Genomic DNA, 24,794 nt, shown 5'->3' with positions numbered 1-24,794 from the left:
ATTTGATATAATAGAAAAACAGAACTTAATACTTGGTATAGAAACGTTTGTTAGCAATTACAGAGGTCAGACGTTTCCTGTGGTTCTTGACCCAGTTTGCACACACTGCAGCAGGGGTTTTGGCCCACTCCTCCATACAGATCTTCTCCAGATCTTTCAGGTTTTGTGGGTGTCACTGGGTAACATTGAGTTTCAAATTTTTTTTTTATTTCAGGTCTGAAGACTGGCTAGGCCACTCCACAACCTTGAAATGCTTCTTACAGAGCCACTCCTTAGTTGCCTTGGATGTGTGTTTCGGGTTATTGTCATGCTGGAAGACCCAGCCACAACCCACTTTCAATGATCTTACTGAGGGAAGGTGGTTGCTGGTGACAATCTTGAGATACATGACCCCATCCTTGCCTCCTTTGTAGAAAGGCACCCCGAAAGTATGATGTTCCACCCCCATGTGTCACAGTTGGGACGGTGTTCTTCAGGTTGTACCCATCCTTCTTCCTTTAAACACGGAGAGTAGAGTTGATACCAAAAAGTTCTATTTTGATCTCATCTGACCACATGATCTTCTCCCATGCCTCCTCTAGATCATCCAAATTGTCATTGGCGAACGTCAAACTAGCCTGGAGATATCCTGGCATCAGCAGGGGGACCTTGTGTGCCCTGAAAAATTTTAATCCATGATGGTGCTGTGTGTTTGAGACTGTGGTCCCAGCTGTCTTCAGGTCATTGACCAGGTCTTGCCATGTAGTTGTGGGCCTATTCCTGATCTTCCCAGAATCACCCTGAGCCCACGAAGCAAGATTTTGCATGGAGTTCCAAATCGAGTAAGATTGGCAGTCATCTTGTGTTTCTTCTATTTTCAAATAATTGTGCCAACAGTTGTTGCCTTCTCACCGAGCTGCTTGCCTTTTGTCCTGTAGCCCATCCCAGTTTTGTGCAGGTCTACAGTTTTGTCCCTAGCGTCCTTAGACAGCTCTTTTGTCTTGGCCATGGTGGAGAGGTTGGAGTGTGATTGATTGAGTGTGAGGACATGAGTCTTTTATACAGGTAGTGGGTTCAAATAGGTGCAACTAATACAGGTAATGAGCGCAGAGTAGGAGCTTCTAAAAGAAAAAAAAAAAAAAAGGTCCGTGAGGTAGAATTCTTGCTGGTTGGTAGATGACTAATTTATATTTTATTACATGAAATATTATTTAATTATTTAAAAATCACAGTGTGATATTCTGGATTTTCTTTATTCTGTCTGTCACAGTTGAAGTGTACCTACGATAAAAATTACAGACCTCGCCATTCTTTGAAGGTGGGAAAACTCGCAAAATCAGCAGTGTATCAAATACTTATTTTCCCCTCTGTAGCGTCATAGAATGTAATGTACATATAACAGCTGATCAATGGAGATGCCAGGAGTCAGATCCCATAAATCTATGTAGGTCACAGAAAACTTTAACCCCTTAACGACCTTTGACGTACTGGGTACGTCATGGTGACATGGTGCTAAACAACCCATGACGTACCCAGTACGTCATGGCTAAATCGGGGTCCCGGAGCCCCGGGGAGTGAAATTTGTTTAATTAAACGGTAGATTCGGGAAGGAGGGGACCTCTGCCTGACCTCAGGAGGGGTGGTGCCTCCTCCCCGAACCTACAGAGGCTGTGATTGGCTGACGAACGCCGCTCAGCCAATTACAGTCACTGTAATGTTCCAGCTGTTGAAAATGGCTGGAACATTGAAATCCAGCCCTGATCAGTGCTGCTGTAGCACTGGCCATTGGCTGGAGCTGGGTGATCGATGCTTCACCCGCCCCCAGCTCTGATTGGAGAGACCGGTCTTGTGACCGCTCTCTCCAATCAATGTGGATCTGCGGCCTGTGACCGTCCCTGGAAGCCGAGGAGAGCGGTAAGTTGCTGCCCCCGCCGCCCGCCCCGCCGCTGCTCCCCGGCGCCACGCTCCCGATCCACCGCTGCTCCCCGGTGCCACGCTCCCGATCCACCGCTGCTCCCCGGCGCCACGCTCCCGATCCACCGCTGCTCCCCGGCGCCACGCTCCCGATCCACCGCTGCTCCCCGGCGCCACGCTCCCGATCCACCGCTGCTCCCCGGCGCCACGCTCCCGATCCACCGCTGCTCCCCGGCGCCACGCTCCCGATCCACCGCTGCTCCCCGGCGCCACGCTCCCGATCCACCGCTGCTCCCCGGCGCCACGCTCCCGATCCACCGCTGTCCCCGGCGCCACGCTCCCGATCCACCGCTGTCTTCGCCGCCACGCTCGGCACTGTCCCCGCCACCACGCTCCCGATCCACCGCTGTCCCCGCCACCACGCTCGCCACTGTCCCCGCCGCCGTCGCACCCACCTTTTTCAGCCGCTGCTGCCCCCGAATCGGCCCCCACTGTTCCCGATCGGCGGCCGCCGCCTCCTCCTTCATCGGCTGCCCCTTCTCCATCGCCACACCTCCTATCCCTCCATGTGCTGCAAGCCACCCTCCCCCCACATGTGCTGCAAGCCACCCTCCCCCCGGGGCCCCCCCTCCTCCATGTGCCATCTCTCTCTCATCACTCTGCCCTCCTCCCCGATCTGCTGCCTGCTCTCTCCCATTTTCCATCTACTGCCCCCTCTCACCCTCCTCAATCTGTTGCCTCCTTCATCTGCTGCCTCTTCTGTCTGCTGTGATCCTGCTGCCTATATCCATCCTGTAAGGTAGGTATCCCCATCTCACCCCCCCCCCATCCTCTGCCGCTCCTCCATCCGCTGCGCCATTTCCCATCCATCCGCTGTGCCATTTCCCATCATCCATCCGCTGCGCCCTTTCCCATCCTCTGCCGCTCCTCCATCCGCTGCGCCCTTTCCCATCTTCCATCCGCTGCCGCCCCGCCCTCTCGCATCGCATTATCCAGGGCAGTTGCTCATTTCCAGACTGCAGTGGATGATGCGATACGAGACTCGTGCATTGCTCTCACGTTTGGCACTGGTCTTAGTGGCAGGCGCTCATTTTTTTTTTTTTTTTTTTACTGATGTCTGTATTTTTTATTTCGCCAAACTAATTTTTTTTGTATGGGGGGGGGGTCTAGTTTCCAAAATGGGATCACATGTGGGGGAGCTCCATTGTTTAGGCACCTCAGGGGGTCTCCAAATGAAACATGGCGTCTGCTAATAATTCCAATCAATTTTACTGTGAGATGGCGCTCCTTCTCTTCTGAGCCCCGCCGTACGCCCAAACAATTGATTTCCACCACATATGAGGTATCGTCGTACTCAGGAGAAATTGCACAATACATTTTATGGTCCATTTTTTCCCTGATACCGTTGTGGAAAAAAAAGCTACCTGTTTGAAAAAACAATTTTGTGGTAAAAAAAAAAATAAATATTTTCACGGCTGAACATTACAAACGTTTGTGAAGCCTCCAGGGGTTCAAAGTGCTCACTAAACAGCTAGATAAATACCATGAGGGGTCTAGTTTCCAAAATGGGGTCAATTGTGGGGGCGCTCCATTGTTTAGGCACTTCAAAGGGGGGGGGGGGGGGGGGGGGTCTCCAAACGCAACATGGCGTCCGCTAATAATCCCAACCAATTTTGCTGTGAAATGGCGCTCCTTGCCTTCCGAGTCCTGCCGTGCACCCAAACATTTGATTTCCACCACATATGGGGTATCTGCGTACTCAGGAGAAAATGCACAATACATTTTATGGTGCACTTTTTCCTGATACCCTTGTGATAAAAAAAAAAAGCTACCTGGTTGAAGCAACAATAAAGAAATAAACTTCTTGGATGTGGTTTTGAGCAGAGTGAGGGGTGCAGATTTTAGAATTGGGTCACTTTTGGGTATTTTCTGTCGCCTAGGTTTCTCAAATCACTCCAAATGTGATGTGGGACCTAAAAAAATTTTTTTTTGTAAATTTTGTTGGAAAAATGAGAAATTGGTGATGAACTTTGAACCCTTCTAACTTCCTAACGGAAATTTTTTTTTTTTTTTCAAAAATTGCGCTGGTGTAAAGTAGACATGTGGGAAATGTTATTTAGTAACTAGTTTGTGTGACATATCTCTCAGATTTATGGGCATAATTTTTCAAATTTTGAAAATTGCAAAATTTTCAAAATTGTCGCCAAATTTCCGAAATTTTCACAAATAAACGCAAAACATATCGGCCTAAATTTACCACTGACATGAAGTACAATATGTCACGAAAAAACAATCTCAGAATCGCCAGGATCCGTTGAAGTGTTCCAGAGTTATAACCTGTCAAAGTGACACTGGTCAAAATTGCAAAAAATGGCCGGGTCTTTAAGGTGAAAACAGGCTGGGGGCTGAAGGGGTTAAGGCCTAATTGACATGTCCGTGTTTAACAAAAAAAAAAATGGATGTGAGAAAATGGTACCGCAGTCATCAGAATTTTGCATCAGTGTGTCATCAGTGTTTTTCACGGATGGATAAAGAAATAAATTACAAAGCTTCATTGCAAGATTAAATACATACAGCACACAGATGTGAGGACCCATGGACTTGTATTGGTCCTTTCATCCGTGATATTGGAAAGAATACGGACAAGTCTCTGTGTGTTTTGCACAGAACATGTTCCGCAAAAAAACAGACATATAAATAACACCTTAGATTATAATGGATAGGTGTTGTATCCGTGAAAAAAAAAAAAAAAAATGGATACAAATCGTACATGCAATATACGGATAAGTGAATGAGGCCTAAGATGGCTTTAATACATGAGGCCAAATTTATCAATACCTTCTAAAAGAAAAGCTGTCTGCTGTCTATGTTGTCCTTAGCAACCAATCAGAACTCAGCTTTCATTTATTAACCGGCCCTGAAAAAAGGAAGCTGTAATTTGATTGGTTGCTTAGGACAACAATGTTGTGATATATCTGCGGGTTATGGTCAAATGGTCTCCAAGTACTACAAAGAGCCTCCATGTGTTCAGAACTACATTTTTCCCCCAGAAGCATAGCACTTATGGCAGCTGAGAAATCACAATATTAGTTTTGTCCTTGCTTCATATTTCTGATCCTTATAGAAAACCATTTCTGACTTTGGCTGAAAAAAAACTGCACCAAAGTGTGACTTTTTTTCAAGCAGATACTGGCGTCAAATCTACCGCTGCAAAAACATCACTCACTGGCATTTTTCCTAAAGTGTCTTGTACAAAAACTTTGTCTTACTATCTATTCACGCCCCTGTGTGCTTGCCTAGCCGTCTTCCCCATGTTGCAGTCATAGACGTTAATTCCGGCACAGAAAGACAAACAGGGGCAGGAACACATAGCAAAACCCAACCAACATATTCCCTTCCTGTTGCTCCTGTCAATCAAATAGCAGTGCATTGCTGGAACTTTACTTGCACATATTTCTGAAATAAAACAGCCAATCTCAGAACAAAAGGTATGATTACATTCAGCATCCTAGCACCAGTATAGCACTGGCTTTACTTTATATATGAAAATCTTGCTGGTTGGTTCCCTTTAACAGGTAAAATATGAATGAATGAATGAATGAATGAATGAATGGATGAATGAATGAATGAATGAATGAATGAATGAATGAATGAATTCAAAAATTTTAGGAGGAGGATTTTGGAGTGGATCCTATTAAACAAATTGCCAAATAAACAACACACAGACCAAGCCCTTAGCATCATATGGATAGTCCACAATAGCAAATGTCTCATACCAATTCCTGACCAGAAATGGCAGATATGGACCATGTCCTCCGTACTGATCATACACCCACCACATAAAGGAAATCTTTTTGCTCCATAGTTATTCTGGTCAATAAATGTGCCTCCGATGTCTCGAATTCCATACAGAATGCCCAGGGAAATAATGTACACAGCACAGTAGCAGCGTCTGTCCAGCAAAAGAGTCTCTGTGATGCTTTAAAAATCTCCAGCGCCATTACTCGACCTGGGCCTCGTAAGATGTTTTATTTCAGCTCTCCAGAGTTTAGTAAGAGATTTAAAGCTGCCGGGGATCTGCCAAATAAACTCTGTCTGTGGGATTGTGTAAATTCATCTGGCAGCACGTCCGGCCCGCCATCTGGAGAAGATTTTCCAGTGAGGGAGAATGAAGCAGGGGCTCCAATCGAACAGGACAAGCAGCCCTTGGTCCCCCGGGGACCTTCCTAATACGTGTCACTCAGGACAGCCTCCTGCAAAACGAGGAGAACATCCAAGTTTCCAGATTGCACAAGCAGCCACCTGAGTGCAATGAACTAATGTATTCATCATGGGAGACAGGCATGAGACACCCTTCATGGGCGAGATTACCTTCAATGATGCCAAGAAGAGCATACCACAAAATAACTCGTGTTTCTGTCAGCATCCGAAACGTGTGAGAGAAGAGACAGCTCAAATCCACAATTTGGATCAGGAAAAAAAAAAAAAAAAAAAAAAGGTCTTCGGTAAATTTCCAAATGTCCTAAAGGTTGCGTCTACATTTTATATGCTTCCCGGTTAGATTTGTTCTTCGGTAAGCGATCATTGTGTCTCTGATAGAGGTCGTCACCCTGTATGTGGTGTAATCTCAGGGGTTATACTGCTGTGCAGGAGATGTATCCGTATAAACAGATTGTGGTCCTCCAAATCCAGGGTCGGCAAAAGTTGACTGTCCATCTTTATAGAAGTTGCCATGGCGCCACGTTTGCCGTCAGTTTACCCAAGAATAGATGTATTCTATCTACAAACTTTGGGCCCTCTTCATTGTCTTTTGCTCTTGTTTTTTGTCTAGTTTATGTTTTTTTCTTTTGTGTCTTCTTTTCATTTGTGCCTTTTATAAAAATGTATTTTTGTTTCTTTTCTTTGTTAGATATTGAGGACAAAGTTGGAGGGTACCAAATGTTTTCATCTCATTCATGAATTCAAATTTTTTTTCGCAAATGTACTCCAGTCTTTCCCTAGCCAACAATTTGCGACATTTTGCATAGAAAAAAAGTTAAAGAAAAAACAACAACTTTTTACTTTGTGCAAAAATTGCAAATTCTCAAACTGCGCAAAATGTGAATTTTTCACCCGCAATTATAACGTTTGATGCCACCGGTATCTCTTATCAGTTTCTGACTCATGGATTATACTAAGCAGAATGCATCTAAAAAGCCCCCATTCATATTAGATAGGTGTGGAACAAACAATCGTTCAACCGACAGCCATTATCCCATACAAAAGGAACACCCTTGTGCGGTCGGAGGTATCCACTGCCACAATCCTCTGGCAGTGGCTTAATTTAGAGAACAAAAGGATTGTGCTGGAATTCCAACAGGCCGGATCCTCCTCTCTCCTAACATGATCTGCTGGGGAAGAGAGAAGAGGACGCCATATACATCAGACTGTCTGACAATACTGATGAGATTGGAGGGCTCAAACTTTAGTCTAATGCGTATTGGGGCATAAAGCCTCTGCAACGCAAAAATACAACGATGTGACAATCACAAATCATCGTAGGCCTGTGTAATAGACTCTCCATAAATTCTCCTCAAGGCTTCTTTCCAACCAATCATTTTTCATCCTTCCTTGCATTGGCTGAAAATTGCACACAGCAAAACGCATGCTGCTGCACAGGGAACGGTCTGCTGCAACTCCTGTGCCTTAAGGCTGCTTTACACGCAGCGACATTGCGAGCGATGTCGCTGGTGAAAGCACCCGCCCCCATCGGGTGTGTGTCATGGGCAAATCGCTACCTGTGGCGCACAACATCGCTAAAGGCCCTGTCACACACAGAGATAAATCTTTGGCAGATCTGTGGTTGCAGTGAAATCATGGACATATTGTTCCATTTGTACACAGCCACAAACCTGGCACTGATTGTCCACAATTTCACTGCAACCACAGATCTGCCGCAGATTTATCTCTGTGTGTGACAGGGCCTTAACACCCGTCACACATACTTACCTTCCTAGCGACGTCGCTGTGGCCGGCAAGCTGCCTCCTTTCTAAGGGGGCGGTTCGTGCAGCGTCACAGCGGCGTCTCTAAGCGGCTGCCCAATAGAAGCGGAGGGGCGGAGATGAGCGGCCGTAACATCCCGCCCACCTCCTTCCTTCCGCAGTGCCGGCGGCCGCAGGTACGATGTTGTTCCTCATTCCTGCGGTAGCGATGTGTGCTGCCGCAGGGACTACGAACAACCTGCATCCTGCAACAGCAACGATATTTGGGATTAGAACGACGTATCAACGATATGGTGAGTAATTTTGATCGCTAGCAGTCGTTCGTACGGTTCACATGCAACGACGACGCTAACGAGGCCGGATGTGCGTCACAAATTCCGTGACCCCAACGACATCTCGTTAGCGATGTCGTTGTGTGTAAAGCCCCCTTTAGACCTGGGGATCTCCAGCTTCTTGCTGACAATAACCTACTTGATAACTTTTTGTTCTCAATGTAATATGGCAAGATTTTCCATGTGATGCATCCTGGGACATGTAGTTATTAGATTTACTGGCTGTAGACAGAACATGACATTATTTGCTTCTAAAGAGAAAGTTAGAGGTTTAGTTGTGAAAAATACTGAACTAATCATTTTAGCGTTTTGGTGGTCTTGTATATAACTTTATGGATGGTCTACAGTAGTGGTCCCCAAACCTTATGGACCTTGATAGCCACATTCAGCTCTTAGAGAGGGTTCCAAGCTACCGTACATCCAGCTCTCATCTCCTCAATAGTAGTGACACCCAGAGTCCGCCATTACCCATATAGTGACATCCAAAACTTTCCCACAAAAATCACAGAGGCAGTATACCAAGATCCAGGGGTCCCTCCCTTATCCCATTCAGATCTGATCTTCTGTGGGGGGGGGGGAATACTCATAAAATTCATCATCTGGAGATCTGCTCTGCATAGCCATTTGCTAGACCTGGTGCTCATGTACCAACGTGGATGACAACCACAAGCCACACATTACGGGCCCCACGAACCACAAACTACAGGTTGGTGTCCCCTGGTCTAGAGTATCTCTGTAAAGTAAGAAAAAAATGCTACAATAGCTCACAAACCAGATGTATTTACCCAAAGTTATTCGTGTTCACTACGGATTGAGCTTCCAAATGTGAATACTCTACAAACCAATGCCGATCACTACAAAAAGTTTTGTGTTCTTTACCAAGTACTGGGACACGTTAATCCAGAGCACGGCAAGTCACCACAGACTGTGGACCTCCCAGATGTCACTTTCAGGCTTGGTGTTTAGACACTACATAAAAGGAGGAATGTAATAGAATTTGAGAATTATTCAAACGGAAATACAAAATATCTGACTAATAACGGAGTTTCCATCTAGAAGTTATTATCTTATTATCCTGGCAAATACCATTCTGCACTCACATCTACAGCTCATGCACATGTCATCCTTCTATCCCAGGGACAGATGAACATCTGGAGTCATGATCCTGTTCCAGAAAGAATCGGGTTTCTACAGGCTGGTTGTACAAAATATGGCTGGGTTCACGTCTGCGCTCCTATTTCCGGTTTTCTGTTCCTTTATAAGAACAGTGCACTGAAAATGACAGCAGTGCAGGGTCTGACCATCATTTTGCCAGAAATAAAAAATACATTCTGTGATTTCTTTTTTTCAATAAAATCTCCAATGGAGGCTCCTGATGGATATGAAGCAATCTAAATGCAGTTTGCTGGGAATAAACCTGTGATCATCTGCACACCAAACTTAGCCATGTTTCCATTCCTCACCATGTTCAAGATAAAGACTGTTTAAGAATCTTCTTGTATGGCCATGGACATTCAGACATTCTCCGGCTGTAAGGTGGACACGGTTGTAGCCAATTTAAGGCTAAAGGCCGCTTTACACGCTGAGACATTGCTCAAGCGATCTCGTTGGGGGTCACGGAATTTGTGACGCACATCCGGTCGCTTTAGCGATGTTTTTGCATGTGACACCTATGAGCGATTTTGAATTGTCGCAAAAACGGTCAAAATCGCTCATCGGTGACATGCCCTCCTATTCTCGAATATCGCTGCTGCTCGGTGTACGAAGTAGTTCGTCGCTCCTGCGGCAGCACACATCGTTATGTGTGACACCGCAGGAACGGGGAACCTCACCTTACCGGCGGCCGCCCAGAAAGAGGAAGGAAGTAGGTGGGCGGGATGTTACGTCCAGCTCATCTCCGCCCTTCCGCTTCTATTGGGCGGCGGTTCGGTGACGCTGAACGAACCGCTCCCTTAGAAAGGAGGTGGTTCGCCGGTCACAGCGACGTCGCTAGGCAGGTAAGTAGTGTGACGGGTCAGCGCGATGTTGTGCGCCACGGGCAGCGATTTGCCCGTGTCGCACAACCGATGGGGGCGGGTACGCACGCTAGCGATATCGGTCACGATATCGCAGCGTGTAAAGCGGCCTTAAGTTCACATTTGTTGTCATAATGTGACTATAGGTGTCATGCCAGGTACAAGTGGTTTACCAGCGAATGGCAGAACACAGCGTGAACACCTGGGTATTGTTATGCAGGGGAGAGGGAAGACCCCCGGACAAGCAACACGACGGGAGCACAATACAATGGAAGGATTTGGCACTAGGGAGAGGGGAATGGGGTCACCTCCTAACACTCACCTGAGGATGATCCCTGCACTCCCTACCATCCCTAGACAAGTCCTAGTCACCCTGACTAGTGAAGGTCAGCGAGACGCTAGTCTCGCCACTGCAAATAAGACGACATGAGGTAAGTAAGACAAACAGGTGGGGAAAGACAAAGCAAAAAGCATTCCAAGAGTTCAAGTTTTTCAACAGGAACTTTGCAGCTGCAACAGTAAAAACCCCCACAGCTCTGCAGAGAAGTTCCTTCAACATGTTCAGCATAGGTATGAGCTATAGCCGGCATAGGGAGGAGTGAGGAACAGATATATATAGAAGGGAGTGGCTTCAGGACAGAAATTAAACCCTTCAGTACCTGATTGACGTAAATATGCTCCAACTCCACGTAAATGAAAAGCTGGCACTAAAGAGGATCTGTGATCTACATTAGGCTGTCACCTTCCGATCCCGGATTCCCCTGAGATTACACCAGGCCGCGACACACTCTTGACATTTGTCTGCTCCATTCAGGCAAACAAAAATTATGTGAACAAACGGATCTGTGGCATAGCTGATGCAGAAGCAAGCAGAGGGACTCCACTTGCTAGTTTTAGAAAGGAAGAAAAAGTAACAGCAGGGAATACTATAAAATATGTGGACTCCCCACTACTCCATCACTGGCCTCCGTTCTCTAGCCTCAATCATCTTATGTTGTACATACCTCTATTACCACCAAGACCCATGACTGCCTGCAGCGGTTACTGCAGCAAAAAAAAAAACCAAAGGGAGCACTGATGCGGCATTGTGATTAACAGCGGAGTAACGGCTATTATTAAATGTTGCTGCATTCCTTTCAATAAAAACATATTTTTTTTAAATTATAGACAAACTCTTTAAAAGTTCATTCTAGCTAATAACTACTTCTCTATGGGAAAAGAGAGGGATTTTAGATCAATGCGAGTCCAACCACAGGAACTCCCACCGAGGATCGGTGATGAATGCTGACAGCTAAAACCCCCTTTAAATAACACTGCGTCTCCAATCCCGGAACGTCAGTCCAATATTGTCCTGTCCACCGTAGATAAACTTCTCGTGCGGCCGGAACAAAAAGGTTATCCATTAAAACAAAAAAAACAAAACCCCACAAAAACTGTTCAATGTCTGGATTTCCATAGAAACAGGGATGACAAGCCAGCTCGCCCCGCCGAGCCGGTGATATGCATTGCCTATGAAAATTAGTTTAGAATTTGCTCTAGAATTAGGAGGAAATAAAACAACAGAAAACCAGAGGAGCATCTGATCTATAGAGTTCCTCCAGGCTGGCATCAATGCACAACTTCAATTTTACCTACAATATGTACAAATCATTACAAGCCATTAGCATTTCCAAATGAAGCCTTTCCAGAATATTCTGTGGTTGATTTATGGACTGAAAAAGTGGGGTCACAACGGCTCCCAAGTGTAGTAGGGTGGGGGGGTGGGGGGCTCGCCCTGCCCCTTCTATTAAGAGTAGGAAGGTTACAGCCAATTCTCTCCAGCAAGGTATATTTGTAAACTTCCAAACCGTGTGTATGGGTATGTTCACATGGAGCTTTTTTTCATCTGAATTTCAGCACAAATTATAAACCAAAAGCTGACAAACTTTTTCCTTTTCACCAATTTCCCTTTTAAGGGCTTCATTTTCAGTTGTCTCAGAGTTGGTGGGTGGAGACAAGCTGCTGTGATACCTCCCATATACTGTACACGGAGGGATCCCTGATCTCCGGTCTCTATATAATACAATTTATTGTGGGACAATCTTTCCCTTAAAAGAGTTATCCAAATAGTTATTACAGTCCTGTGTACAAAATAATAAAAAAAAAAAAAAAAACACGCCTATACCGATCTCCAACTCCGGCACCAATTTAGCGATGTTGGTCTCATTGGCTCACGTGATTGAGATGTACTGAGCCCTGCAGGTCGTCTGCAGCCGCTTCCCGCTCACTTCCTTCAGACGCAACTGACACTCAGCAGCGCTCACTTCTTCCAGGTATCAGTTTCAGGCGAAGAAAGCGAGAGGAAAGCGAGCGCAGATTGGCTGCAGCGCTCAGGTGGCATAAGAATGTCGTGACCCAATGCCATCATCGCTGGAACGCCACCAACGCCAGAATTGAGTAAACGCTTGGGGAAATATAGCAATTAAGAAGTGTTTGTCCAAATAGTGGACAACCCCTTTCAGGTCCATATACACTGCACAATTATTGTCAATGACCATACCTATGAATGATCATTTTACTAAAATCGTCTAAAAAGGCCACCCATCATTTGACGATGAGTAATATGCTCATTCGTTGGGTAAAATGATCTTGTGGTCTGCACAGAAGATCGTCGTTCTAACCAGCGCATTGTCCAATGTAAACAAGACCTACTGCCGAGAGCAATGGCAGACGATGTGCACTGTGTGGTCTATTACAGATCTCTCAGAGCACCTGTGTAAAACAGGCTACTTAAAGGGATCCAACCACCAGGTTTTTGCCCTATAAACTGGAGGCAGGGCCATAATGGTGATAGGATGCTGATTAAAGTGATCCCTTTAATTGAGAAATCCGAGGCTTCATTATAGAATAATCCTTGTTCAAACCTTCGGGGAGGGACTCTGTGGGTCGGGTCCTCTTATCATTCCTCCTGCCTTGCCTCCTTTTCTTCTTTTAAATTTTGTGCCGCCACCACCATTACCGTTGTTGGTGGCGCGTGTGCACTGCTATCATGACAATGTATTCAATAAAATGGTGCAAGCATCAGCGCATACTGCGATCTCCAGCACCATTTTATTGAAGATACTGTGGGGATGAATATTTTTCATCAGCGCATGTGCCTCTGCCACTCAGTCATCTCCACAGTGTCCTCAGTAAAATGGTGCCAGAGATCGCAGTACGTGCAAGAACTGATTCCATTTTATTGAAGCCAACACAATAGCAATCTGTAACGGTAATGGCGGATGCGGTGCAAAAAATTTAAATGAAGAAAAGGAAGCAAGGCAGGAGGAGGAATCATTACGGAGGATCTGACCCACAAAGTCCTGCCATGATGCTCAAGCCACTGCATCAATAACGTAATTTCTGAAGGTTTGAAGTTAAGGATTACTCTGACATCAATCCTCGGATCTCTAAACTAGAGGTAAAATTTGAATCAGCATCCTAGCGCCATTATGGCACTGCCGCCAGTTTACATGGCAAAAACCTGGTGGTTGATTCCCTTTAAATAACAGCAGAATGGAAAACATGTCATTAGTCGGTGGATGTTTAGGGCTGAACAGAAAGCCCTGTGAATGACCCCTTACAGTAATTCCAGTGTCTGGTGTTCTGGAGTTTATAAGTCTCTGAAAGATACAATAACAGTGTCCCACAGCCCATTCACCAGTTCCCAAAGACAACAGCACAAAAGATTTATTGTAGCCATGGATAGTTAAGATGGCTACAACACTTTAAGAATGATAGTCATCATGCTAAGGTGAACAGAGTCTTAGTTTATGGGAAAGGAGGGCACCAGGGGTACCGGGCACAGGGAAAGAAGGAGGGCACCGGGGGTACCAGGCACAGGGAAAGAAGGAGAGCACCGGGGGTACCGGGCACAGGGGGTACTAGGCACAGGGAAAGAAGGAGGGCACCGGGCACAGAGAAAGAAGGAGAGCACTGGGGGTACCGAGCACAGAGAAAGAAGAAGGAGGACACAGGGTATTGGGTACAATGAAAGAAGGAGAGCACCGGTGGTACTGGGCACAGGGAAAGAAGCAGGGTACCGGGGGGTTACCAGGCACAAAGAAAGAAGCAGGGTATCGGGGGTTACTGGGCACAAAGGAAGAAGGAGAGCACGAGGTATTGGATATAAGGAAGCAAGTGTAAAGTTGGTGTTATTTTCGGTTTTGGACACCGGCCACTTCTGTATAGTGCCCCTCAGACCTCTCCTCACTGTATGAAGCTGTACAGTATCCAGAGAGTGCCGTAAAACACTAACAGCTCTATACAGTTCGGAATTAATACAGCCAAACAGGAGCCAATTACTACTGCCATACACTGCGGATATAATTCATGGCTCAATATTGCAGTCCACGCATATCTCACTAGAGCATTGAGAGTGCATGTGTTACCTTGTGTGGAGGCAACACTTCATAGTACAGCAAGAGTTTTAGTAGATAAGATACCAGAACTGAATACGGTTTTCATAACCACGATCAAGGACACGTACTGACAATTACCCCTTAAAGGGAACCTTTCATGTAAAAAAGGCAAATGCTATTAACCTGCAATTTAGGGTTAATCTGCAGGGTAGTAGCGTTCTGACGCCGTGCTGCCACTGCACTATGAGCCCAGCTGCCGGGAAGAAATGAACTCTATTCCTCCTGGCAGCCTCTGGCTTTCAATGATAGGAATGAGTGGGGACCATTCCACTCTTTTGCAAAGTGAGTGGCGGCTGTAACCGCGCCCCGCCACTGAGCGACAGCCAGGTCAGCAGTACATCTGTACAGAGCAGTGTCTGAAACTGAGCTGGCTGCGCTCCTAAAACTGAAAGCTGGAGGCTGTGGGGAGGAATAAAGTCCATTTCTTCCAGGCAGCGGGGCTCTAAATGCGGAGGAAGCACAGCGTCAGAACACTATTAATCATCAGATTAACCTCATAGCTGCAAGTTTCTATGGTAGCATTTTATTTTTTTTTTTACATGACAGCCGAATCTGCCAGGAGGATTTCACACCCTAAACTTTTTTCTGTTTGCAACTGGCTCTTTCAAAGTCAGCAACACCATTACATGGTCAGCCCGTTCCTCAATTATTGAGAAATCAGCGTTTGAATTGATATGAGGCTGAAGGACTATTTGTAATTCTGAAGCCTCTGTCACTCCAGCTCTATTCTGTGCCCAGAGCCACCTGGCAGAGGTTTCATCTCTACATATTTCTCTTTAACCTCATTTGCCTATCATCAGTTAAAACGCCGATTTATCGGCAACTGAGGAACAGACTGATCATGTAAAGAGATTATTGGACTTGTCTTTGAGAGAGCCACATGTGCATATAAATACTTTGGGGGTGGACTTGCAGATAGTTTCCCTTTACAGAGGTGTTGGCAAGTTTCAAAGTTCTCATATCCAAATGATAGGGGATAACTTTCTGACCACAATAGTCCCCACCGATCCCAAAAATCGGAACGGAGGTCAATCAAGTGCACTGTATTCATTCTTATAGGAACGCTGAAAATCAGCTCAACGCTTGGCCATCTCCGGCACTCCCACTAAGAAGGGATGGAGCAGCAGTCCGCTTGATCCACTTTTGCTCCGTTCAGCTCGGGATCTTCAGACCCACAGTTCTCTGCATTCTTGGGGGCCACAATGGTCGGATCCCCAGCGATCGGGAAGTTATCCAGTAGATCGGGGATGATGTTTAAACTTGAGAGCGCCACTTTAAGGATCAGGGGGTCATGAGCAGGACAAGTTTTTATCATCTGCTAGATTCAATCAGACAGATGTATGGAAAAGTATCTTGATGTTCTCTCAGTATGGACCTCTCCCGGCCTGAGAAGCTTTATGTACATGGCTATAGCTTCACTTCAGTATTTGCTTGAAAGGAAATCAACCTATGGAGCTGGCAGCTATGAAATTCCAGCAATGTAGCCCACTCAGGTCATGAAGGTCTCCTGGTCATGCCAAGTTGCTTATAACACTATAAAAGCAGAAGGCAAACATACGTGTGACCTGCACTAGACGCCAGGGATCACACAATCCAATGGCTCCCAGCACGACTTTTCTGTACAAAGTATTGATAAATCCACCGCGGTGTCCCCCTTGTTTGTTGTAATAACTTCATAATAATCCAATAAATTGGCTAAATCACTGCAGGGTGTGTATGGAGACGACTACAGATGTCCCAGACAAGCAGCTAAGCCCAGTACGAGTCAGACCGAGGACCGCCAGAAAGCAGTTAACAAGCTGGCAATAACACAGCCTGTAAACTTGCACAATTGCCGATGAACTCCCACCACATGTTGTTTTGCTGAAAAATATCAAAGTCCTCTCTGAATTCTCCCCACATTCTTTAACTTTACCTCAATATTAGAGCCCCGAATGTCTATGTTATAACTCGGGATCCCAGGTCCTCGGAGCAGGCAGATCTACACACATCACATGAAAACAATTGGGGGATACATGTGTACACGAGACCACCATGTACAGACATCACTTGTGTTGTAAGATGCACTGCACCAAACACATAGCTCAGCTCCAAACTCCACAGAGTCCATGATTTACAGGAGACAAGATGAAGGCTCCTTCAAGACGTGCTGCACAACTTCTGTATATTCAGATGTGAACATATATCTGCCCTATAATATTGATTAGATTATATATTATGTGCCTTGCCCCAGATAACAAACCAAGCTCCAAAATGTGCTGTGTTCCCGCTCCTGTAGTCAGGTCCAAGCGGACAGTAACGCCCAACAGTGTCCCCCACCCACTCCACCCAACAGTAACCTGTCCCCCGCCCCCAACAGTAACCTGTCCCCCACCCACTGCACCCAACAGTAAGCAGTCCCCCACCGACTACACCCAACAGTAAGCTGTCCCCCACACACTGCACCCAACAGTAACCTGTCCCCCACCCACTGCACACAACAGTAACCTGTCCCCCACCCACTGCACCCAACAGTAAGCAGTCCCCCACCCACTGCACCCAACAGTAAGCAGTCCCCCACCGACTACACCCAACAGTAAGCAGTCCCCCACACACTGCACCCAACAGTAGCCTGTCCCCCACCCACTGCACCCAACAGTAACCTGTCCCCCACCCCCGCACCCAACAGTAACCTGTCCCCCACCCACTGCACCCAACAGTAACCTGTCCCCCACCCACTGCACCCAACAGTAACCTGTCCCCCACCCACTGCACCCAACAGTAACCTGTCCCCCACCCACTGCACCCAACAGTAAGTGGTCCCCCACCCACTGCACCCAACAGTAAGCTGTCCACGGCTTATACTGCCCCTATAAACTCCATGGACGGCAGTCAGCTCACCCATCCCACCACCAGGGGAAATAATCCTAGAACTCCTCTCACCATACCCTTCCTCAATATTTATGTTTAGCACGTCTAGTGCCCTCCTTTCTTCCATCCCTGTGCCCAGTACCCCTGGTGCCTTCCTTTCTTCCATCCCTATGCCCAGTACCCCTGGTGCCCTCCTTTCTTCCATCCCTGTGCCCAGTACCCCAGGTGCCCTCCTTTCTTCCATCCCTGTGCCCAGTACCCCTGGTGCCCTCCTTTCTTCCATCCCTAGGCACAGTACCCCTGGTGCCTTCCTTTCTTCCATCTCTAGGCACAGTACCCCTGGTGCCCTCCTTTCTTCCATCCCTAGGCACAGTACCCCTGGTGCCTTCCATCCCAAGGCACAGTACCCCTGGTGCCTTCCTTTCTTCCATCCCTAGGCACAGTACCCCTGGTGCCTTCCTTTCTTCCATCCGTAGGCACAGTACCCCTGGTGCCTTCCTTTCTTCCATCCGTAGGCACAGTACCCCTGGTGCCTTCCTTTCTTCCATCCGTAGGCACAGTACCCCTGGTGCCTTCCTTTCTTCCATCCGTAGGCACAGTACCCCTGGTGCCTTCCTTTCTTCCATCCGTAGGCACAGTACCCCTGGTGCCTTCCTTTCTTCCATCCCTAGGCACAGTACCCCTGGTGCCTTCCTTTCTTCCATCCCTAGGCACAGTACCCCTGGTGCCTTCCCTTCTTCCATCCCTAGGCACAGTACCCCTGGTGCCTTCCTTTCTTCCATCCCTAGGCACAGTACCCCTGGTGCCTTCCTTTCTTCCATCCCTAGGCACAGTACCCCTGGTGCCTTCCTTTCTTCCATCCCTAGGCACAGTACCCCTGGTGCCTTCCTTTCTTCCATCCCTAGGCACAGTACCCCTGGTGCCTTCCTTTCTTCCATCCCTAGGCACAGTACCCCTGGTGCCTTCCTTTCTTCCATCCCTAGGCACAGTACCCCTGGTGCCTTCCTTTCTTCCATCCCTAGGCACAGTACCCCTGGTGCCTTCCTTTCTTCCATCCCTAGGCACTGTACCCCTGGTGCCTTCCTTTCTTCCATCCCTAGGCACTGTACCCCTGGTGCCTTCCTTTCTTCCATCCCTAGGCACAGTACCCCTGGTGCCTTCCTTTCTTCCATCCCTAGGCACAGTACCCCTGGTGCCTTCCTTTCTTCCATCCCTATGCACAGTACCCCTGGTGCCTTCCTTTCTTCCATCCCTAGGCACAGTACCCCTGGTGCCTTCCTTTCTTCCATCCCTAGGCACAGTACCCCTGGTGCCTTCCTTTCTTCCATCCCTAGGCACAGTACCCCTGGTGCCTTCCTTTCTTCCATCCCTAGGCACAGTACCCCTGGTGCCTTCCTTTCTTCCATCCCTAGGCACAGTACCCCTGGTGCCTTCCTTTCTTCCATCCCTATGCACAGTACCCCTAGTGCTCTCCTTTCTTCCATCTATATGCACAGTACCCCTAGTGCTCTCCTTTCTTCCATCTATATGCACAGTACCCCTAGTGCTCTCCTTTCTTCCATCTATATGCACAGTACCCCTAGTGCTCTCCTTTCTTCCATCCATATGCACAGTACCCCTGGTGCCCTCCTTTCTTCCATCCCTATGCACAGTACCCCTGGTGCCCTCCTTTCTTCCATCCCTATGCACAGTACCCCTAGTGCTCTCCTTTCTTCCATCTATATGCACAGTACCCCTAGTGCTCTCCTTTCTTCCATCTATATGCACAGTACCCCTACTGCTCTCCTTTCTTCCATCTATATGCACAGTACCCCTAGTGCTCTCCTTTCTTCCATCTATAGGCACAGTACCCCTAGTGCTCTCCTTTCTTCCATCTATATGCACAGTACCCCTAGTGCTCTCCTTTCTTCCATCCCTATGCACAGTAGCCCTGTTGCCTTCCTTTCTTCCATCCCTATGCACAGTACCCCTGGTGCCCTCCTTTCTTCCATCCCTATGCACAGTACCCCTGGTGCCTTCCTTTCTTCCATCCCTATGCACAGTACCCCTGGTGCCCTCCTTTCTTCCATCCCTATGCACAGTACCCCTGGTGCGCTTCTTTCTTCCATCTATATGCACAGTACCCCTGGTGCCTTCCTTTCTTCCATCTATATGCACAGTACCCCTGGTGCCTTCCTTTCTTCCATCTATATGCACAGTATCCCTGGTGCCCTCCTTTCTTCCATCCCTATGCACAGTACCCCTGGTGCCTTCCTTTCTTCCATCTATATGCACAGTACCCCTGGTGCCCTCCTTTCTTCCATCCCTATGCACAGTACCCCTGGTGCGCTTCTTTCTTCCATCTATATGCACAGTACCCCTGGTGCCTTCCTTTCTTCCATCTATATGCACAGTATCCCTGGTGCCTTCCTTTCTTCCATCCCTATGCCCAGTACCCCTGGTGCCCTCCTTTCTTCCATCCCTATGCCCAGTACCCCTGGTGCCCTCCTTTCTTCCATCCCTGTGCCTGGCAGTTGGAGCATCCCTGGCTTCGGCGCCCTTTGCTCTGCCCTGCAGTGATACGGCCACATTCCTGCACTCGGCTCCCCGTGCAGTCGCTGATCAGTGCCAGCTGCCCCTCTGCCCCGGCCCCTCTCTGGCCGCACGGTGCCCCTGTACCGGACCCTCCGCCCGTGTGTCGGGGCACGGCTCACCTGCAGTCTCTCGCTCGCCGGCTGCCACATGTCCCCTCTTGTCCTGGCTCCTGCTCCTCTGACCGTCTGCACACTGCGCACCCCAAGGCCGGAGCTCCCCACAGTGCAGCGCTCCTCCCGTTATCCCGGATGGCTCCTCCCATCTCCACACCCCGCTCCCTAAACACGCCCACCGCTCCAGCATCTTGTAGGCCACGCCTATCCATGGCTGCGTCATCACACCGCCCACTTTATCAGGACGTCGCCACCACCCGGCCGCGGACGGTTTGTTTCATGACTGTCGCTGTCACAAGCGCTCATTGTTCACTGCGAACCTTGACAGCGCAATTAATTACTTCAGTTCCAGCAGAACCGTTATTATAGCCACGGAGCAACATGTCCGCTCTAGTCACAGGAAACCTGCAGGTAGAGCATAGTAAATGGAGAGGGAGCCCTCAGGTAATGGCAACCAATCAGGTCACTGCCTTTATTTTTCCAACACATGGAGCTATGAGTGCCAAACTTTGATTGGTTGCTGCAATTTTAGATCTGCAGTCTGATTGGGCATGCTATTAAAAGACCTAATATCTGATTGGTCGCTGTTATAAAATCTATAGTCCTGTTTCCAGTCACGTAACTAAAGTCTGATGGGCCCCAAGCAAAGATTGGACCAGCCCCCCCTCCCCTCCCCTCCCCTGCATGTTTGTCAGATGTAGGGCCTTTGTAGTATTCTAAAACTTCTAAAGACATACCCCTCCCCCCCAACCCCACACTATGCGGTTGTAACGGGGTGCCAGGGGTGCCTCGGGGATTGTAGTCGTGGCCCCGGTTTCGCTCAGGCTAACCCCCAGCTCCGCCGTCACTATTGGGACAGGAGGTGACTTGGTGGGGCAGAGTGTGGTGGTGCTAACCCTGAAAAACACAAGTTAGCAGCAAAAATCATTTTTATAAAACTCTAAACATGTTCGCATCAAGGCACACTCAAGGGGCGTACAAGTCCCTCCTGGGAGCTCCCGGTCTTGGTAGATAGTGTGCCCGGAGGCTTTCACAGCACTCCCGGTCTTTGTAGACGGTGTGCCCGGAGGCTTTCACAGCACTCCCGGTCTTTGCAGGTAGGAGTACAAACAGTAAAGTCTCCGTTAACAACACAGAGGGAGCCTTGGGCTCAGTCCAGCATCAGGCTCCTTCCGGGCTCGGTAGCTTAAACTTTGGTTGCAAACTGTGGAACTTTTCCGGCTCTGGAACAATGCCGGTCTTCAACATGAACATGTCCATTACCTCCGGTCATTACGGGTCACTCGGGGTGGTAAGCGCGCTGCCATTCGGCCCGCTGAGCCCTCACATAATCGGAAAGGGACTGACCTGGCAAGCGGCGTAGCCTCCGGAATGGTTCGTAGTTGACGGGTGGTTCTGGCGCCTCTGCCTCCGGTTTTGCCTCTTCAACCCCCGACGGGGGTGACGGGGTCGCTGAACGGGACGGCTGGGGACTGCCCACGACGATCACCGGGTGTGTGACCAGACTCTGATGAATTGCCAACACCGCCGGCGTCCCCTTCTCTGGGTCAGCACTCAGTCCTGTCATGACTTCTGGCGATACCGCCAGGGTGTTTTTCGGCCGGGAAATCTCAGCCAGCACCGGTCTCTGTTGGATACGCCTCCGGTATTGGCACTCTTCCCATTCGATTTCTTGCTGCCACTGTGTGGCCTCTTGTGTAGTGGGCATCCGGGTCACTCCCACGGCAAATAGGCCCCGGCATCCCACTTCTCTCCGGAACTTCACCTTTTCTCCCGGGTACAGCGTATGAAGGCGTTGTGGTAAGCGCTCAGTGTCCAGGTTAACCCGATTATAGAAAAAATGGTCTCCGGTCTCGTCATCCTCAATGAATCCATAGCCCTCCTTCTGGTTAAATTTGACTACAGTACCAACGGTGCACTGCCGTTCAAACTCGTCCGGGGGGGACCGGCCATCATCTCGCGGGCCACGGTCTCGGCCAGTAACCTCTCCTGCACCGGATCGGGTTCAGGTGATGGGGACTTTCGCTGAGTCAGGGGCGTCGGCTTCACCGGCTCCCAAAAGAATCCCCACTCGTCTTCTTCTAGCTCCCGGGCATGTCGCTCTTCCGGGGCCAGAACTGCTGTGTGGGTTGGAGATCCCACCTCGACTGGCGGGAACACCTCCGGACACTGGCGTGGAGTTCCCAGGACTTTGTTTCCCGGATGTAGCTGCGCCTTGTAGGTGGCCCGGACTTCAGTCGAGGTCTCACCGGTCGCGGCATCCCAGGTAGTGACCCATGTTACTTTTGTGGGCCGCTCCGGTCCTTCTGGCACAGCCGGTAGGGCAAGGGTAAGTCCTTCCACGGCCGCAGTCTGCTTCGGGCGTCCTCTGCCCAGGCTGGTTGCTACCAGCGCGCCCACTGCAGCATGCTGTTTTCTCGGAGTCTCCATTTTGCTCGGAGTCAGTCTCTGCGTTGGCGTTTCTTGCAATGGCGCCGGGGACAGTGGAGATACTGGAGAAGGTGGAGGCGGGCCTTCTTTTCCCGCTCTTGGGTACACTCCACCCCCAGTCTCACACATCACATCGACCCGGCCGAGGCGGCTCTTTTTTTTTTTCTGTAACGCCGCCCACTTCACATATCTTCATCAGCATCCTGGGGCCAGCACCTCCCCTCTTTGAGCGGCGCACTCCGCACTTCTTTTTCTTCACCGGCCAGCCCCAGGCTTTTCTTTTGGCGCCAATTCTTCGCGCGCTCCCTGTGTTCATGAAGACGGCGGCCATCTTGCCGCCATCTTGTGCCCGATCCAACGCCTTAGGCACCACTTGTTCTTCCCACCAAGGAATCGGGACCCTTTGCCAATAATCCGGATCCTGCCGACTACGCCACATGTAACGGGGTGCCAGGGGTGCCTCGGGGATTGTAGTCGTGGCCCCGGTTTCGCTCAGGCTAACCCCCAGCTCCGCCGTCACTATTGGGACGGGAGGTGACTTGGGGCAGAGTGTGGTGGTGTAGATGCCGCCGTCAGTTGTACAAAGACTCTGTGGACATGGATCAATTGAACCAGCAGGCTTGTTTATTGTACACTTCTTCATCACAGAGGCAAAACACATCAGATGACTTCACACTTTTGCTAGGGGAAAAACCTGTTCCTGATGTCTCCTCTAGTGGGGATGTGCTCGGCTACTCCACTTCACCTGGCTCCCACTCCGGCTAACACAGACTGGACCCACACCAATACTGCTTCGCACTTGAGGCTACTCCTTCTCTTCTTTTCTCCGGCTTTCCTGTTCACCCAGCTCCCACACTCTGCCCCTTTCTGCTTCTTCTCTCCCGTCCCGGACTCAACTGCCTCTGACTCAAACTTTTTCCCTTAACAACTCTTTTTCTCCCTCCCCTTTCTGCTGCCGGCTCCTCCTTTCCTCTGCCCTGTTTCTATGGGGACAGCCGTCCCACCCGGCCACTAGGGGACCCACTAAAACAGTAAAACATTTTTATTAAATATCATCAACATTAACCACTTTCAGGGGGAAACTGCGCCTCCTTGTAAGGGGTCTGCCCACCCCTTACACGGTTAACGTCCATCGTCTTGGCTCCTTTCCTCATATATATGTCCACCATCTTGGCCCCCTTTCTCGTATACACAGCGGGTGAAGTAACTATTGGACACATCACCAATTTTAGAAGTAAATGTATTTCTAAAGGTGCCATTTGTCACGCTAGCTGCGGGGAAGTACCAAGCGACCGGTGAAAGGAAAGGGACACCCTGTATCTAGGGAAGGGGGAGATGGTGACCCCTAACCAAACATACTGCTGGTCCCTGGGGTCCTTCAACACCCTACATAGGTTCTGTACCTATGTGCCGAGCCGGACACCTGACCCTAGGCTGACCCTGATCTGGGCCCTAGGTAGGGAGCAGATGGGATGAGCTCTTCATCAACCCCATTAAGATCTAAAGGACACACAGGGATCACAAACAAGAGAAAACAACAATCAACTTCTCTCCAGTTGCTTGAACTGCAACAACCACCAAGAAGAGATTGTTCTGATGTATGCAAGACACCTGCTTGCACTGAAGACTTGATAAAGATATATGAAATATCACCAGCACCGAATAACAGGAAGTGAAGCTATATAAAGACAAGGGAAGTACTGATGAACAGCAGTTGACAAACTAAGGAAATCCACAGGGTCCTAAAGGAAAAGGAATGAAAACCATGCAAAAATAATAGGTCAAGGAGCAGTTTGCGCAGCTAAATGCTGTGACCTTCTATAGCAGACACCACAGGACTGTCTGTCAGCTTTGACACTATTGCCATGCAGTTCTCACCAGATGTCAGTAACAACCCATCCAATCCCCACAGGTAAAAAAAATCAAATTATGGATGTCCATAAATTTAGTGAAGTGTAATAATGAGAAATGACACAGGGAAAAAGTATTGAACACGCTTAGGCCCGTTTCACACGTCAGTGAAAAACAGTGACGTTTTTCACTGGCGTGTAAAACACGCACATGTCCCTGCGTGTGCCGTGAATCACGGCACACGTGGGTTGTCTAAGTGCAATCCGGGCTCCGTTCTCTGTGGCCCGTGATTGCACTTAGAAATCAACTCACCTG

The 24,794-nt window shown here is 48.6% G+C and overlaps 1 protein-coding gene across 1 annotated transcript in view; it reads right to left on the bottom strand.

Annotated features, from left to right (window-relative positions):
• Positions 1-20,346, bottom strand: part of PID1 (phosphotyrosine interaction domain containing 1) — a 110,420-nt gene extending 90,074 nt beyond the window's left edge. The window contains exon 1 of the mRNA XM_075338681.1: positions 20,205-20,346. Within this exon, the coding sequence (XP_075194796.1) occupies positions 20,205-20,234 (30 nt within the window). The 5' untranslated portion in view covers positions 20,235-20,346. The remainder of the gene's footprint in view (positions 1-20,204) is intronic.
• Positions 20,347-24,794: the final 4,448 nt, after the last annotated feature.

Source organism: Anomaloglossus baeobatrachus, chromosome 3, assembly GCF_048569485.1.
Source record: "Anomaloglossus baeobatrachus isolate aAnoBae1 chromosome 3, aAnoBae1.hap1, whole genome shotgun sequence".
Lineage (NCBI taxonomy): Eukaryota > Metazoa > Chordata > Amphibia > Anura > Aromobatidae > Anomaloglossus > Anomaloglossus baeobatrachus.
Note: the sequence above shows the minus strand (reverse complement) of the source record. Positions and strands in the feature narration are given on the sequence as shown.